The 19865-nt window shown below is 26.7% G+C and overlaps 1 protein-coding gene across 1 annotated transcript; it reads left to right on the forward strand.

Moving 5' to 3' along the window:
• Positions 1 to 1862: 1862 nt before the first annotated feature.
• LOC112604093 (heterochromatin protein 1-like) lies at positions 1863 to 7495 on the forward strand. Its single transcript, XM_025352960.1, has 2 exons — positions 1863 to 2088; positions 6603 to 7495. Exons 1-2 carry the CDS (start codon positions 2078 to 2080, stop codon positions 7399 to 7401), a joined length of 810 nt encoding a protein of 269 aa, XP_025208745.1. The 5' UTR covers positions 1863 to 2077; the 3' UTR covers positions 7402 to 7495.
• The last annotated feature ends 12370 nt before the right edge of the window (positions 7496 to 19865 follow it).

A 19865-nucleotide genomic window follows, 5' to 3' on the forward strand; every position in this document is an offset into this window, starting at 1 on the left:
CGATTTAATCACAAAGGAAGTTGAAGCAAGTACAATATCTAAATTAGATTTATGGTGGAGTAGACCAGCATGGTTGCCTCAACAAATGACGATGTGGACAGATACGCTAGAGTTATCACCAGAAGTTACCGAGATTCGACCAATTTACCTTTTCTCCTGGTTTCTGATTGATACATAAATATTTTAACTACATGAGATTTTTACGTATTATTGAATTTTTTAAAAAATGTATACATAATTGCAAAATTTAATGACGTTCTAGGTGAATTTGTTTGCCAAATCGGCTTTTAAATATCAATTGAGTTTTCTACACGTTTTATTATTATCTATATTTAATATAAAATCAGTATTATAAAACACTTACCTACACTTATTACTTATGTACAGAAATGCTACAGTTGACATTCCAGTGTCATTGAATAAAAATAAGTCTGTTATTAACTATCAATTGGATTTTATATTCGTTTTTTTGCTGGCATATTTGCTAGAATAATATGAGAAAATATAATTTCCCTTGATAAAACATTTTTGATTATGATGTTTAATGGTTTGGGTCAAAGTAGGAAGAATGTAGTTCAACAGAAGACACACTAGGTTCGATTCTAAACCAGAATATTATATTTTTGTACCTACATCTCATTCGCAATATTCGTGTCGACGGGTTCTCGAGTGCCCATCAAATATTAACTATTATAAAATGTCTATACAGTATGCGATGTTGTACTGACGCATACGCGTGTATTGCTTACCAGTGATCTCACTGTGATACTGTCATTATACCGTTACATAACTACAAATTATCGGGAACTGGAATCGCGTAAATATTACATTTACCTTTACGATACACTAATTGTATTGTACCTAACCGATTATTATCATTATTATTATTATTAAAACTATCAGTACTACACATACATTATCTTATAACATAATATAAACACAATATCTGTGATATCGTTATCATCTATTTCCATTTTTCTGCTTTTTTTTTTTTTGTATTTGTTTTATAATTATTATTATAATTAACTTTTATGTGGCCTTGCCATACGTCCCTATAACATTGTAATATTATTTGTATGGTATCCTCTCATTAAGGTAGTCTCTTTTTTTTTTTACTACATTAATAGAATCTTCAACTTATACAATTTACAAATAAACAATTTTTAAATTTATTTTCACTAGATTAGATTAATAGAATCTTCAATTTATACGTACTATTATATAATTTTGGTGGTGTAGTCAAGGAGGCCGACCTCTTAAGTGGTAAGAGCCTTGTGACGTCGTGACTAAATAACGTACGTTCGTGACGTCCGTTATCCGAAAAAGAAAAGATCTTGCCATTAAATGGCGATGTCGTGATGTTCGACGGCGGCTGGTGAAAGAGTAAAGGTCTTGCCACTAGATGGCGACGTCGTGATGGTCGACGGCGGCTGGTGAAAGAGAAAAGATATACAATAAAAAAGAGACGCATAACAGCGACGATATAAAATATACAAAATTACAAATAATAATAATATTGTTACCACAATGCTAATACTCATTTTCTGTGTAAATAAATAATAATACAATTTATTCTCGCGGATAATTGATTTAGTTGCGTATTTTCGTTTATGATATTGATATTGTACAACAAAATGTTTACTTCCGATGACTTAAACTTATTCCATTCTCTATTCACACATACATAGTTCATGACGCCTACCTATTGTTTTAGGGGCAGGTAGCCTAGTCAAAAACGTCGGCACGCGTATTATTTTTTTTCTCCCGTTATGAACACACTGTCAATATTATCAACGCCCTCGTCGACGCATTCTTGCTCGTTTATCGATTATTACCATTGTTTAGATGGAGGAGATTATCAACAGTTGATAGCCGTTCGATAATTCTTTATTTTTTTTCATAAATTAAATAATTAAAACGCTACATTGCAATTTGCAGCAATAGTTTACGTTATTCTGGTGTTCACGGTTTATATTTTACTTTATTCCTGTCGTCTGGTTGATTTATCCAATATCGTACACAGATTTATCCAACATCGTACACAGATTCTCGTTCATTTCATTCACAAGTTTTCGACATGAATAACAGGTGAGTAACAACTAGTATTTATGCATATACGTAGGCTTTAGACATCCCGTTAACTCGGTCTTTACCCGCAGTTTTCATTATTTGCAAATGTTGTCCGTTCCCCATATAATCAGCGAGTAACTGAGCCACTGAGGTCTGTGAATTGTGTAGTTTTTCCCAGTCATTTTGACGATGACGTCTTCACACGTATGGTAGTTACAGAAAAATGTTTGTCCATTAATATAATAAATCACAAAATCCATCAATAACAGATAAATAATACATCAATTATTTTCTGATCTCAAACCACTTTAAAGTTGACAGTATTACATTTTATGTCTTACTTTTGCTATATAGTCCTTAGCAACTAAGCAGAATATTATGCAATACACATACGTTCAGGGCAGCCCTGAAAGATAAATCATAGGGAACTTACTCTTAATTTTCCAACTCTAAAAAACAATATTCTCTCTCTGCTCGAAATATTATTATCATTAAACATATTTTCATTGATCCAACTAATAGTACATTCTGATTTGAGTAACTGGGTTAATAAGTGGTTATATATTATTTCTAAAGGAGAGGTATAGCAATATTTCATAAATATTAACCAAATTATATTAAGTCAATAAATGATAAGATATTATTTAAAAAAATATATATGCTTTAGAGCAGGGGTCGGCAACCCACGGCCCGCGGGCCACATGCGGCCCGCAAAGCAATTTTTGATGGCCCGCACAAAGGTGGTTAATTTTTGTGTTTTACTTTTGTTCAATAACATTTTTCATATAATTTTCAATATTATATAATTCTTTTTCCTTTATAAATAAAATCTAATCTAACCGTTTCATAATAGCAATACAATTATAAGCATTATATCATAATATGTAATTTTTTTTTTTTTAATGTGGCCCTTGATGAACAATTGAAAAAAAAAAATGGCCCGTGTGGTTAAAAAGGTTGCCGACCCCTGCTTTAGAGAAATAATCATTAATAATAATAAATTATACTTTTTATTCACGTCTTTAATTATTAGAGTACACCATTCTGTTTTTATTTATTTTTATTCAGTACTATGGTAATAATTTTCATTTTCATTAATTTAAAAAAATTTTGTTAATAATTTATTGTATAAACAATATCTGAAGTCTCTTTCCTCATCATAAGTATGCTTTAGAAGAGTGGTAATCAGTGCAGTTCGTATGGTCATTTAATTTGGATTTATGTATCCTACCTAAGTTGAGTTGGATAAATTATTATTATTATAACTAATTATTTCTAGCCATAAACATCATAAAATAAAGTTAAATTTAATTAAAACTTGCAACATAAAATTTTATGAGTATTATTTTATCGCTAATATTAAATAATTTGTAGGTATTCAAATATAGAATTTTAAAAATTGAATTCTTTTTTTTGTTTCATATTAGACAACTGTGTTGGCTATTAATCTTACATCAACTCCATCCAAAATAACTTTTTAATACTCAACAGCATTAATATATATTTTGTATGACAAAGTTGAGCAATAAATTAAAATATGTAAATATTAACAGACTGATAGCATAAAATAAAATAAAATAAAAATAATCTAGACTATACATTGCAAAAATTAGGTTAATGGTGATTGGTGATAGTAATATTAAGATAGATGTTAACTACTATAGCTGGGAGATATTTGAAACGATCATAAATTAATGTCCAGGTTTAACAGCATTAATAAGTCTAACCTATTATCTGATATAGTTGATCTTAAATGATTTTTGATAATTTTAAGCTTCTAAACATCTGTTAATTGGTTGTAACACTTCCAGGTGCAGTTAATGCTAATCGATAAATATTATTAGTCAATAATAGTATATGTTTTACTTTATATACAAATAAAAGTGGTTGTTATTATCAATATTATTGAACTCAAATTTTTTCATATTTCTTTCAATAGAATAGCTTGAATTGCTTCGATATCTTTGCAACTTAGCAAAATTATTATTGGAAGGAAATATTAACTTAGTATTTTGCTTATTCTCTATGCTAATATTTTCATTCTTGAATGGAAACAATAACATTTTATATAGTGGCATTATTGTATCAATAAACAATTTTAAATTATCCTTTGATAAATTAAAAAGTGTAGAAAATATACATTTTAATTCTTTTTTATAAAATACATGAAAGGCTATATCAACTTAAATGCCTATATTTTGGTCCAACGTGGGCCGGTTTCTTTTATGGTGATGAAATTTGAAATCAGATTTTCATACTAAGATTTACTGCAAAGGAGTTTGCACTATTGATCAAATCATTTATTCTATCTAAAATTGAATTAATGTCTTGTAAATTTTTTAATTGTAGCCTCCTATCAAAACAGCAGCATTAACTTTACATAGACTTTTCTTTTCTAGTGTCTCAGTTAGTGATTTAAATTTGTACATTATATTTTTCATGAATATCAAAAATACAATGAAGTAAAACAAATGCATCTTTTTGTTAATACTAAATGATTTTACTTAGTATTTCTATCACATATTATAAGATTTGAACAAATACTTTTCGAGGTGTTACTTATAGCTTTGAATGAAGTCCAAACAGCTTTAATAGACTGCGCAAGCTATCCATCTTGTTTTGAATAAATTTTTTAATTGTAATGTTATCAACATCCAACATTTTTTTATTCAATACACTATACCTTTTATTTTGCTAGCTGAAATAAATATGTATAAGTTCGATCATGTCTGACACAATTAGACTAAAATTGCATGCATGTTCAAACAATTTAGTATGTTTGACATATAATATAAAAAACACTATGACCAATCAATTCTGAAATCTTTGCTTGTGTACCATTGCACTGCCAAGACATGTTACTAACATGATCGTTTGAGCAAATTATCTGTACCTTAAGAGTGTTTAGTTAAAATTTCAATAATCTGTTTAGTTGTTCCTAGGCCAGTTTTGTCTACTCCTTCAGCTATTTCTAGAGATCTTTCAATTACTTTTCCATCATCATTAACATAATGCAAACAAACTGCCAATAGATCCTTGTTTGAATTATTTAGGGTTGTATCGGCCATAACTGATAATAAGCTTGCTTCTTAAACTTCTTTTTCAATAATTCTTCTTACTTCGTTAATTAGGTTATCAATTAACTCCTCTTTTTGGAAATGTGGGGCAAAACGTGTGCCATTATAAGATTTTTTTAAATACTCATTTAATTAACTATATACCGCATTCCATGCATTCTATCTTTACCCGTTTTTTTTCTTTTATTCGCGTCACTCATTTTGTTTTTTCGTATAATATAACGAGATCAAAGCAAAATAATAAAGTAATATTTCGTTTTTACGCTGAATGCGTTTACAGTTTATTATGATTAGTAATAATCACAAATCAGTGATGTAGCCAGGGGGGCTGCAGCCCCCCCACCACCCCGATATATAAAGTAAAATAAGATATTATTAGGCTAATTTTTTTTTTATCTGATGACCTTTTTTTTAGGTAGATCACTAATGTGTTAAATAATACCGTACACATCGATAACCAATGTCAGAAACAAGCACTGAACCCCTGATCTATTTTTAACACATTATCGCGAGTATTGAATTCACGAAAGAGAACATTAATGTATTATACCTACATAATCATACCATGGTTATTAGTTAAATTTTTAATTTTATAATATAACTAATAACTAAATAAGCTGTTATAAAATGTTTTAATTTAAATTAAATAACTTTTTTTTAACTATAAAAAACTTTTATTATGAAAGTGTTAAATTGCTAACTTAGCGGCTCAATATCAAATGTACCAACTGACCAACTCGTGGGAAAATGTAACACCCCTTAGCTCCTCTACACCCAGGCCACTTGCCAACAACGATTTTTGGACTTTTCTTTTACACGTTCTGGTTTGTGTCAACTTTCAGGTTCACTAACCATCGCCGCAGTCAATTTTGATTTTAATAAAATTAAATACTTGTTTGAAAAATAGTTGTGATTTAGTTGTCTTTCAAAAAACGAATTGCGAGTATTTCATTCTCCGAACAAGACCAAGATCTACCGCTGCTTTAACAGATGGATAATACATACCTATTACGTACCTAATCGTGTTTTCCCATTGGCCATTAGTAATTTTATGTTCTACATATCTAGGTAATATGTTTGGGATTTTTGTAGGGTATAAATTATTGGATTCCTGTCCATTTGGCAAACTTATTCTTACAATGATTAGATTAGATATTTATTTTAGTCTACAAATATACAATTTTCATTTTGTAGTTTTAATTATTTTTATTAATATTAAACTTATGTTTAACTAAAATATTATAGCGTATAATTTTATTATAAATATAATATTTCACCTATAATGTATATTAAATCATACAAATTATATGATTTGAAAACTTGTAGAGGTTACACGTATACAAAAGCAGTTTAGTAACACTTTTTTGGTTGTTATTTGCAACAAATATATTTAAAATAAATAATAAATCTATTTCTATATTTGATTAACGACATGTTTATGTATTTTTATTTTAGTTCTAAATCCAAAGATATATACTATGTGGTTGAAAACATTTTAAATTTCCGTGCAAGTAATGGCTATAACGAATACTTTCTTAAGTGGAAAGATTATGATGATATTTTTAATACTTGGGAACCTGAAGAGAATCTTTCCTGTCCAGTTTTAATTAGAAAGTTTAATAAAGAAGAACGTAGACGTAAACGCAAACTGTCAAATCATGCTTCATCTGACGCTGGTCCTTCTACGAGTACATCCGATGTTGATCCTTCTATATCTATCGCTGGCTCATCTATATCTGACGCTGGGCCTTCTACATCTGACGCTGGGCCTTCTACATCTGACGCTGGGCCTTCTACATCCGATGTTGATCCTTCTATATCTATCGCTGGCCCATCTATATCTGACGCTGGGCCTTTTACATCTGACGCTGGGCCTTCTACATCTGACGCTGGGCCTTCTACATCCGATGCTGAGCCTTCTATATCTGACACTGGCCCATCTACATCAGAAGCTGGTCCATCTAGAAGATGTAAAAATACTTCTCTTCCATTGAAAAAAAGACGTGTAGAATTTAATGTGTCTGAAGATAATCAGTTAAGCAGCACAGGAAATGGGTCAAAGCCTAATAAGAACGCTGATAAAGTAATGCGTGTTGCTAAAATGAAGAATGGTCAGGTGATGATAGAGTTGAAGCTTAAAGAGAATGAAGGTCCTGACATAGCACCAGCTGAAGCTGTTCATAAAATGTGCCCACAAGCTTTAATTGAATATTATCAAAAACATTTATCATTTATAAAAGATAAAACTATTTAAGTTTTAACTATTTTATTATAAATAAAAATGATGAATGTTCAAAACAGAACCTTTATTTTAAAATGTATTTTATTATATGGCAAGTATGCCTTACACATCCTTACACATCAAAATATAAATTATTCAGTACTTAAATGTTAGTATTGATTTTGAATTTTTGATTATTGATTTATTTAAATAGTAATGCATTAGTAAATAATTATTATATCTTAGAAAAAAATTGTTAATTTACTTAGTATTTATTTATTTAAATTTTAGATTCAACACTTGTTTTATTTAAATAATTGAAGCATTTTTTAACCACATTATATATTTAATTATTATTAGACAAAAATTACAGTCATATTATGTGTAATTAGTAGATAATATTAGACAGCTACTTATAAAATGTATCTTATTAATATCTAAAGAAATCAAATAGAATTATTCATTTCATTATTAGCCTTTAAATTTATCTTCTGAATGACTAATAAATAATTTAAGAAATCTTTATCAGAATAAGATCAGTTATACAACCTTTATTTCATGAAAAATTGTAATTAAAAATATTTAACTATTATTTATTAAGCTATTACATACATGTATAACTAATATGACCAAACGTCTTGATTTTCTAACAGGTGTTCCTCTAAATATTTTAATTATCTTGAAACAGCAAAATGTAGGAATTTTTACTCGACTTTAAATAATTTTCATTATGTTTAGTATTCATTTGTATCAGTTGTATATTAATGTATTTTGTTGATTGTAGTTTTTTTTAAACATTCTAAATTGTTATTTTAAAATAGGCAAAATAAAACATTTGTAATGATGTGTGATTAAACCATCATGTATCTTTTAGCTTTAAAATATATCATAAATCAATTATAATTAATAGACATTAAGAATATAAATTTTAATTAAATTAATAGATTAAATAGTGACATTATTTTATCAAAAGACTGAAATGTCAAACACATTACACACACACACACACACACACACACACACACACACACACATAACATATAAGAAGGCAATTTTCGGCCACAGCCTCGCACTAGTGTTATTATTCTGATCCTTTTGTATAGATGCTCAAAAGCAAGGGTAAAAGACTACGATACTAAGACATTAGGTATATCTATTGTACATTTTTTCCGATCACGGAATAAATGACCGGAATAAATTATAGACTACGATAGGATATAATATTATCACTTATTGAATTTATGACTTTAATCGTATGTGTTTAAAGTACTGAATATTTTCACGCTATAGTTGTTGGTTTGTTTTCGTTATTAGAAACTGTTAGTTCACATTTTTGTGTTCACATTAAAATGTCTCAAAATAAAAAGCGCAAAATTGATATCGAATGCCGTGTTTTTAATGATAATTGGAGTCTCAGTTATTTTTTTTATTGAGTATCATAATAAAGCCATATGTTTGATATGCTACGAAACCGTCGCGGTCTTAAAATAGTTTAATATTAAAAGATATTATGAAAGTAAACATCAAAACAAATACGTCAATTGTAAAGGTAAATATTTATCATAATTTTTTTATTTTTTTTGAAGAGGGTATTTAGATATTTTGCTAAGTAAAATGTTGAAATAAATGCTTAAATTTATATTTTTAGGGAATCTTAGAACTTCTTTGTTAGAAAAATTCAAACAAAATTTCAAAAGTGAACAAGTAGGAAATATATTTGAAAAACATAATAAAGGTAAGGATGAGATCATTCGAGCAAGTTAGGAAGTAGCTAATCTGATATTTCGCGAAAATAAAAGTTTTAGTGTTGGTGAATTCGTTAAAAAATGTATCTTAGCAAGTATAAAAGTAATTATTTCAGAAAAAATGTCTGTATTCGAGAATATCAGTTTGTCTCGAAACAATTGGCGTTTCAAATTTCACTCCGAATATTGAAAGATTGGTTAAAAAAAATAAGCTCAAATTTCACACTAATTTCCAAATACATTTTTTTATATTAAAATTAAAAACTGTAATATATTTTGTGATTCTTAAAAGCTTAATAAAATAAAATTTTTTATAAATAATAATTTATTTTTACACCTATACAAATTTCTAATTTTTATAAAATGGTCACGGGCCGGTCGGAACACTCGCGGGCCGCGGGTTGGGCACGCCTGGTCTATGCAAAAAGATACTGTTATAAAATAAATTATTTCAAAAATATAAACATAAACGTGTTCAAGTGTTATAAATAAAAAGTTTAGTAGTTTTAAATCTTATTTCATTATTTAAATATATATTGGTCATCTTATTCTGTGTTCACGACAAACATCAGCTGAGTAGTCGTCACGAAGATCACAAGGTAATATATTAACAAATAACAACACATTATATAATTAAGCATTAAGGTAATTTATTGATTTAATGATTCATAATTGTTTCTAAACTTTACTCTATTTTAAATTATTACACATTTATGTTAATTTTATAAAAAATATTGTAATAAAATATCCGTGTAAAAAAAAAACACTTGGATTGTTTATCAGTTGTAAAGCTGTCAAAAATATCATTCTACCTTTAATATAAAACACAGATGTTCAAATGATATTAAAAAATATTTATAAACAAAGACAAATCTGTTGTAATCAACAGCAGCATAATTGCTGCTTCTACTAATAACCCAATAACTAAATTGTTTAAAAAAATATAGCACTTTTACCTAAAGATTTAGGTGTAGCTAAGCTCTTGAAAGTGTGTACAATGATAATAATCATAGTTTTCGATTGTATAGTTTGTACATCAGTACTAATAAAACAATCTTTTGAACCGACATTTCAATGTTTCAGTTAATCCTATGTTGACTACGATTGAACGTTTATGTACTTGAAATGCTTGTTATTAATTTATTTATTTTTATCAAGAGGATAATGAATATTTTTATCAATAATATAGAAAATTATATTATAATTTATAACTATGAAATTTGGTTTTATGTTTTTGTATTATACAATTCTAATCTGAGGAAACGGGTGTAACCAAAACCAATATTAAGCAAAATTAACCCCTCCCACGATTACTACCTTATTCATAGGCGGTGCTAGAGGGGGCTTGGGGGGGAGCTAAGCCCCCTAAGTTTTCAATTATCCTCCCAAATACATACCATAGTTATGTATCTAATATTTTGTATATCATTCACAAATATACTGTTTAAATTTTAAAAGGCATAATAACACTTTTTTATTTTTATTTTAAGTTTAATAATTTGATACCTATTGTAGCTAAAATAATGAAAAATGCTTAAGTTAAAATCCGAAATTAGAAAAAAAAATTATTCAACTAGATAATGAAATATAATAGTCATTCGACGTCATAAAGCCGACGAGTGAATAACTGCCTGGTTAGTTGTGTGGAAAAGTATCTTAATTTAGACAATGATTTTAATAATATACAACAGTATTTTAGTATATTTCGAATGCAAAAAAAAAAAATTGAGGTTAAAACCACACGAACTTACACAGCTAAGTACTACTATATGGGCATGTAGGTACTAAAATTACCATAATGTTAAAATTAATTATGAATCAATAATAAATGCATTAGAAGAAGAAATAAATAATAATAAAAATAAATATGTTGTTAAAGCTGTTGTTGGTATTTTAACCCTTTCACTACGAGTTATTATTTTTGCTTAAGTGTATTTAATATCTAGCACACACAAATGTGTAGGTAAACTTAGACCTATTGCAATCCTAAATAATATATTTATTTTTAGTCTACTAACAACGAACCTACACAAATGTGTATTTCAGTTAGAAAAATTATTGTGGTTAAACTAGTTTAGATAGCGTTTTAACACCTATACAACACGATTGTGTAGATAAAATACTATATGTTTACATATGGATAAACATGAACTACTGGATATTTCTAAAAATAACCCAAAATTTTTATTCATTGTTCTCACTGCATTATAATGTTGTTTTTGTTTTGTTTTTATGTTGTGGCTTTTACCGATAATAGTCTAATCGTAAAATATTCTTCGATGTATGAAGTATAAGATTATAATTGTGGTGCATACGGACAGTAACCGTTTGTCTTTTAAGAGATACAGACGATTTTCGTGAACCTACACGTATGTGTAGATTAGTTGTTTATTTGTATTTTTTCTTGTGATCACATAATTTTATAACTTTGTATTAAAATGCGTCGTGCGAAATTGAATGCGAGTGATATACTTTCCGTTTTAAACGACGAATCCGAATTGGACGATTTTAGTGATGATTCTGATGTTGACAGAACATGGCAACCTACAATTTCAACAAATATTGGGCAATCTGACTGTTCTGGATTGGATTCTGATGAAGATCAGGTTAATACTATTTTTAATACAGATGACATAAATATTACAAATATTGACAATGATGTCATTATAAGTGATATTTACAATAATATTAATACAAATCACGTTAATGTAGCTTCTAATTCTAATGATGGTATTAACATCTTAACTACAAATGCTTCCAATAGTGCTCAAGTTTCACCAAACATAGGATGGTCTCAAACACCCTTTGCTACTATACCACTACCTGAATTTTATGGGCCACATAATTTTATTGAAATAGGCCTACCTATAAGTTATGTTGAAAAATACTTTCCTAATTTACATTTTGAAAAAGCTTCTATGTATACTAATATGTATGCTTTAGCTCAAAAGGGGAAGGAATTGAAAACGACTCCTAATGAAATTAAAGTTTTTTATGGTGCTCAAGCTTTAATGGGAATTATTAAATATCCAAGGCTTAACATGTATTGGCAGAGAGGTATTACTTTAGACTTAATTTCATCTGTGATAACAAGAGATAGATTTACTTCTATACGTACGTTTTTACATTATGTTGATGTAAATAACCGTCCTGCAGGAAATACAAGTAAATTTTGGAAAGTACAACCAATAATTGATTGTGTTCAAAAAGCATGTAGGGAAATACCACGATACATCGGAATGTATTCAATTGATGAACAAATGGTACCATTTACTGGTAGATGTCCACATAGGCAATTCGTAAAAAATAAACCTCGCCCAGTTGGGCTAAAAAACTTTGTGATTACTACTTCTAAAGGACTTGTTCTTGACTTTGAATTATATCAAGGTTCTGATACACCATTTGATGATCGCACTCTTGGTTTAGGACCCGCAGTGGTTTTACATTTAACAAAAACAATTCCAAAAGGTTCAGCATTGTTTTTTGATCGGTATTTTACAACAATTCCATTGATGAACCGTTTAAATGAGATTGGTATATATGCAACAGGAACAATTATGTCAAACCGACTAAAAAATGTTCATTTTTCAATTGATAAAAAATTTAATCGTGGTGTATGGGAAGAATTCACTAGAGCCGACAATAAAATTACAGCCGTTAAGTGGAAGGATAGCAAATGTGTTACAATTGTATCAACAGCGACAGGAGCAGAACCACACCAAATTGTTAAGAGGTGGAGTAAAGTAGAAAATAAAGAAATCAATGTCAATTGCCCAGCAATAATACAATATTATAATCAAAATATGGGTGGAGTGGATTTGTGTAACCAGCAAATGGAAGCATATCGTACTTGGATAAAGACAAAAAAATGGACACTCAAAGTAGCTGTTCATTTTATTGATTTAGCCATAGTTAATGCATGGATGGAATACAAAAACGATGCCATAAAAATGAATATTCCTCGTAAAAACATAAAAGATCTCTTAGAGTTCAAAATAAGCGTAGCAAAAGAATGGTTATCAACTCCTACAAAAAAACGTATAAATGAAGAAACAAATTCAGACTCAAACGAAGAACCACCAGTCAAAGTTCAAAATTACAGATCTCCAATTCCTTCTGAAATGAAGGTATTATAATTTATTTTCTGTATTATTAATACATACATTAAAAAATAAATTAAAATTTTTCAGCGTTACGACAGTTATGATCATTGGCCCGAAGTTGACAACTTAAGCACAGCTCGAAATTGTAGAAAAGAAGGATGTAAAAGTAGGACAAGAATTAGATGTAAGAAATGTAATATTTATTTGTGTCTAACTAATAAAAACAACTGTTTTAAAATGTTTCATACAAAATAATATGTTAACAATTCATAATTTCACAAAATTGTAAATTAATGTTATTTGAATTAATTTTTTTAATTTTTTTTAAAAATAAAAAAACAAGGTATTTTTAATTAATAAATCAAGCTTTTAAAATAAATCCCAATGAATAGTATGATTAATTATCCTACATTAATTCCTTTTATATGCAACTTAATAATATTTTATAGTTAATATTCATTACAAAATCCTAACCTACACAATCGTGTAGGTTAATTTTCACCGTTTGTTTTGTAGTTAGATTTTTTATTTTATTTTTTTTTACATTCTAAAACCCAAAATAAAAATGTATAGTACAAAAAATATTAAAAAAATTAAAATTTTTATGCCAGGGTTTTAGGGGGGTCAAATAATACCTACACAAATGTGTATGTTCGTTTTTAATCTGATGTTTGTAAAATGTTGTATTCGTTTTTAAAGCAATACACGCTTATATACACAAACGTGTAGGTTCGTGGTGAAAGGGTTAAAGGGAATAAAAAAAGTACAATTTATTTTTAATTTATTTGTATTTTACGACATTTTATTAGCTATTGACATATTAAGTCAAACATTACAAAAAAAAAATATGACATTAGGCCAAGCAACTTCAACAATTAATATTGTAATACAAATTTTACAAGAAAAAAGGTCTGATAAGAATTTTAAACTATTGTGGGATGATATCACTAATTTTTCAAGAAAGTTTGACATTTGTATGAATTATGAACAATTTTCAAAAAAAGGAAACCTGTTAAGAATCAATATTTAAAATTGTTTCTAGTAACTTCAAAAATTGGAGCTCGTGAAGAAAATTTAACAATTGAAAAATATTGGAAAACTAGGTTTTCTGATGAAAGCCAAAAATTGGCAAAATCAATTGATAATTATTTTATGCTTGATTTTAATGGTTCATTAGAATTCATTGAATATTATAGTGATAACTTAAAAATTAAAAAAGATATATTAAAAGCTGAAATGATGATTGTAAATAATTATTTAAATTCCCAAATGAAAAATAATTGGATTATTCAAGATTTGCTTTCAACAGTTACATTAGAATTATATCCTAATTTGCATAATCTGTTACAAGTGGGACTAAGTATACCAGTAAACTCAGCTTCATGTGAGCGATCCTTCTCGGCTATGAGAAGAATTAAAAATCGGTTAAGGACTTCTATAGTTCAAAATCGATTTAGTAATTTGCAATAATACACATAGAAAATGAATTATATAGTAAAGACATCAATTGATTCAAAACGGATTCTTGAAGACTTTGCCAAATGTGGTTCAAGAAGAATTCAATTAATAATTTAATATTTTTAAATAATTTATAGTTCATTACTCATTTATATTTATTTTTGAAATCATTATTTTATAATTATAAAAATTGGAATCTTTTTTTTTTCCTAAAATGTATAATATTATTTAATAAAACAGTTAGTTATTTCTCTTTTATCAGTTTTTTTTTTATTTGACTGTTTATTTTTGAATTTTTTTATAGTTTATTAGTTTATTTGTTCATATTTATTATTATTATTATTATTTATTATAAATATTTTTAGCTGCCACATGCTAAATGGTTTTTATTTTTAAAATTTTTTTTTTGGTTTTATAAAATATATACGAGATTATTTCTAAGCAAATAAGAAGGTATTAATAATTATAATCTATAAGTAATATAAAGCTTGAGCCCCCCCCCCCCCAAATAAATTTATCAAGCTCCGCTTATGACCTTATGAGAAGAGAGTATCTCTTCCACTAGTTCTTTTTGAATATTCATCTCGCTGTTACAAAAATTTTTATTTAGTCATTTTATGGATAACTTATGATAAAATTATAAATAATTATGATAATTAAGCCACTTTATTACAAAATGCATTTAATTTATTTTATAATAATAATCAAATAACTTTATTTTTTTATCGACTGTTTTAATAAAATGTTAAATCAACATGGCTTTTAAAATAAAAATTAATGGGACTCATTTAAAATTTAAAAAAACATAACTATTTACAAGATTATAAATATTGAGCAAAAATTATAGTTTCAACGTGGTACGTTTAGTAAAGCACTAATAATTAATCGTAAGTACAATTACTTAGTGTACGCAACTGTAAGTAAAACAATAATATTTAATAACTAGATTGTCTTTTCATTGAAACAATATTTAATTTTTTTATACAAAATAAGGTATATTTATAACATATTAGTTAATATAATGCAGATATACAACAAAAAATGTGCTAAGTTTATTTCTTATGAGTTATTCACAGAAAAATGTATTGACTACTAATTGGTAGGTTACAAAACTGTTAGTAATTAAATAAAATACATTTTAAGACGATCAGATATAAAATTAACAATAATTAATTTAAGTAGGCATTTTTAAATATTTATTTAAGTGCACTTTATGTTTATAAAGAGTTTAGAAAAAATTTGTTGAGTTCATATATAATGATTGCATTTAATGTCTTAAGTATGTAGTCCCATCCTCTCTTATAATTATATAGTATATGTATTAAAGTCAATTATAATTTAAATAAAATTGTACTCTATAATTTTAGAATTTCTAAATTTGATAATAAGATTATTAAAAATACTGAATTTAATTTATTTTATTAAATTCATATAGTTATTATAATGGTCAACTTAAATAAGAAAATAATTAATTTGTGTTGGAAAAACACTGTTACTTGCTAAACTATTGATTTTTTAATTTCATATTATACCTATGTGTTGTAACATTAATTTTTGACTAATTATATTTTATATATACCTACATTTTGTTACCCTTAAAAAAAGTCCTGTAAATAGTAGAACTATTAATATTAAGTGGTTGTGAGCTGAAAATATTCATTTGAAGAGTATAAGACATGTAATTTTCCAATAAGTAAGTAAACTACTATAAAGTTAAGAGGACACTACTCCTTAATACATTATCTCTGTCTTACAAACACATTACATTGCAAATTTACCATTAAAAAGAAATCATTTAACTCATTTATACTAACATTACAGTTAATTTACCTATCATAAAATTTAAAAGTAAGAATATTACATAGAGAATCTCATAATTTTTTTTTTTTTTAATTTTAATTTTAAAGCAAGTTATGAACATTCTAATATTCTAAGTTATTTGTAAATTTTATGGTATTAATAACTTGCTTAAAAATTATTATACAAAAAAAAATCCACGAGGTTCATCAGATATTGTTTTAAAATTGATACATTTTATCAAAGGTAAATTGTTAGTAGTATTAAGTATAAATGAATTAAATAGGTTTTTCAGAACGTAAAATCTGCCATGTTATGTGTTTGAAAAAACTGAGACAATGAATGCAATGTACTCTTAATGAAAAATTATTATACAAACAATAGAAAAAAATAATTGATTATGTATCATTGTGTATTGTTTGTGTGATGTACCTACGTATATTAAATTTTAAATATATTCACACATAGATGAAATAAAATTTGTTTTAAGTACACTGTTATAATATTATAGTATTGGGTACTAACATAACTCAGTATTACACAAGGAGCATATAAGATAATTTAAAGCATTAAACTCCACATTAATGAAATTAAGTTATTAAACCATAAAAGAATGGCTATTATTCATGTTTAAAAATTTAAATTAATAAAATATAGTACGGATATCCATTAAGTCATAAAAACATGTGTTTATGATCATACTATGGCAAATTAGACATCGGTTTGATAATTGATCCACAGTTATTTTTCTTTTATTATTAAAATAAAGAATTTACAATCTGTAACATATACAATAAGCAAATAGAATATAATAAGAGATGATAATATTTACATGGTAATATGTAAAAATGTTCGTCTAGTTTTAGAACCCTTAACCCACACAGTTAAAACACAAATACTTGAGCCCACAAGGCAAGCAAGTTTGTGTTTTCAATTACTAAGGCAAATATCATAACAATTTATTTGTCTTTTTAATGCAATGGTATTATTATCTATTGGCCTATTGCTATGTGTGGGATATCTTCTAGTTCTCTTATAATTCTCTGTTGTTCAATTTCAAAAATCTCTGATATCTTGGACTGAAAAAAAGACAAATGTAAAATATGTTTTTTAATTTTAAGATGAAAATTATAAAATATATTTTGATTTAAAACTAGAAAACTGGTCTTAATTAATTTATCATTGGTCTAATAAATTTTAGATCTGGCGTCTTTCTATTTCTACGGTTAATTAATATATATTTATAATTACTAAATAAGTATTATTTTGAATTTAGATATTTTAAATTTAATAAAACCCAAACCTCCAATATCTTCACCTACATTGGCAATAAGAATGTCTTCCAATTGGTAAAGAATTTGTTCTGAAACGTCATCTTATTTATTTACAATTATTATTAGGTAATTACATATTGTTATTGTGAATATTGAATTGTGATTATTTTAGTTATTGTTTTACTGGCTAAACTTAATTAGTTTCCAAATTTCAGGTTGGGACAATTACATAATTTCTATTATCACTTTCATATTTTCATTTTAAAAAATACAATTTTTTTTGAAAATGTATGCTCTCATAAAATATTAATTTTTTTTATATTTTATATTCATTTAATAATAAATTAATGTCTTTGTATTTCTTTTAAGAGATATTTTGTACCTGCATTATAAATCAAATGTCCAGTATATAAAAGAAACTCTCTCATTTAAATTCAGTCCTAAGCCAATTGTTTGTAACCTGAACTTATTATACAGTACATCATCAGTTCTTTATACTTTTTTTTTATATACCAAATTCTTAAATGTTCTTTTCAAAAGCTTAGTTATTGTAAAAGTTAGTGTTTTTTAAATTAATTTTAATTTGAATATTAGTTTATATGATTCTGTATTTTACCTTACAGGATTAAAATTATAATTATTTTAGGAAATCTTGGGTCATGTGCAACCAGAATTTTTATAATTTAGCACCAGGAAATATGTTGGCTTAAATTACTGAGCCCTACCTTGTAGTTAATTACATCATTTCTTGTTATGATTCCTGATTCCTGAAACATATCTCTTTTAATGATCCTCCATACACTTCTTTAAGCCATTTCAGTTTTACGTATCATCAATGTGTATGCCACTAAAAATACCTGTTAAAAGGTTAGATATGTGGTATACAAGTTTAAGTATAGATTGTCATATAATTATATATTATAAAATAATAACTGTGTATGTATTTTATACTTCTAATATTTCCATCATCTCTAGTTTAATAATTTACTATGCATATTAAGTACTAACCAATATATTATGATTCTCTATAATCTATATCTGGTATTAGAATTTGGAATATTTTATTTCTAACAAAAGCTATGTATTTTTAAAGTATTTATAGGTTTCAGTGTACATTGGTTAGATCTGCAAACCTTACTGCGGAAATCAATGCATTAGTATGTAAGAGATGGGAAGTCTTACATATGTTAAACTAGCTGAAGTAATAGAGCAAATTCTAAATTTATTTAATATTCGATCAAAAACAACCTGCTTTGTAACTGATAATGCTTAACATTTTGCTAAAGCTTCTAGGTAATTTTTATAGTTATAGAAATATGCTTTTGAGTTTATAATAATTTAAATATGTTTTGTTATAGGACATTTGGTGTTTCTGAGCTTAATGATAATAATGAAAATGAAAATCACGATGTGATTGAAATAATTGAATTAGAGTATGCTGAAAATATTTTGACACTATGACTGATGGTGAAGTATTATATAATTGTCTTTCAACTAAACATAGATGTGCTGGCTACCATTGATAGATACAATTTACAAAAAATTAAAATTCCATATAGAACTATTAACTGTAAACCATTTTTGGTAAATGCCAAAAAATATTTAATAAGCAAAACCAATGTTTTTTTAGCAGCAGACAAAATTAAAAATATTTTAAGATATTATTTAATAGTTCCTAATGCTATAAGGTATTTTAATTTAATATTTAATTATAGCTAATTATTATTTATTAATTATTAATTAATGATTATTATAAAGTAAGTACTACCAAACTATATTGTTGCTTATAAAAGTACATAACTAAACAATGTGTTATTTTCTATGGTCTTAGATGGAATGCATTTTAAGATGCACTTAGCTTTATGGTAATCATTTTTGAAAAATAAACATGATATGCAATATGCATTGTTTTGCATAAACCTACCCGTTGTGAATGAAATGTTGATGTTATATAATAAATGTCTACAAAATGTATAATATATTCCGTACGACATATGGACTAAAAATAATAATAATAATAATAATATAACATGATATTTGATAACAGAGTAGTGGACTGTATAATATAGTAAAAGTATAGGAAATTAGTAAATATGTCCAAACATACTCCCCCCGTTGAA

This window comes from Melanaphis sacchari, unplaced genomic scaffold (assembly GCF_002803265.2).
Source record: "Melanaphis sacchari strain LSU unplaced genomic scaffold, SCAv2.0 Contig119_pilon_pilon, whole genome shotgun sequence".
In the NCBI taxonomy this organism is placed as follows: Eukaryota; Metazoa; Arthropoda; class Insecta; order Hemiptera; family Aphididae; genus Melanaphis; species Melanaphis sacchari.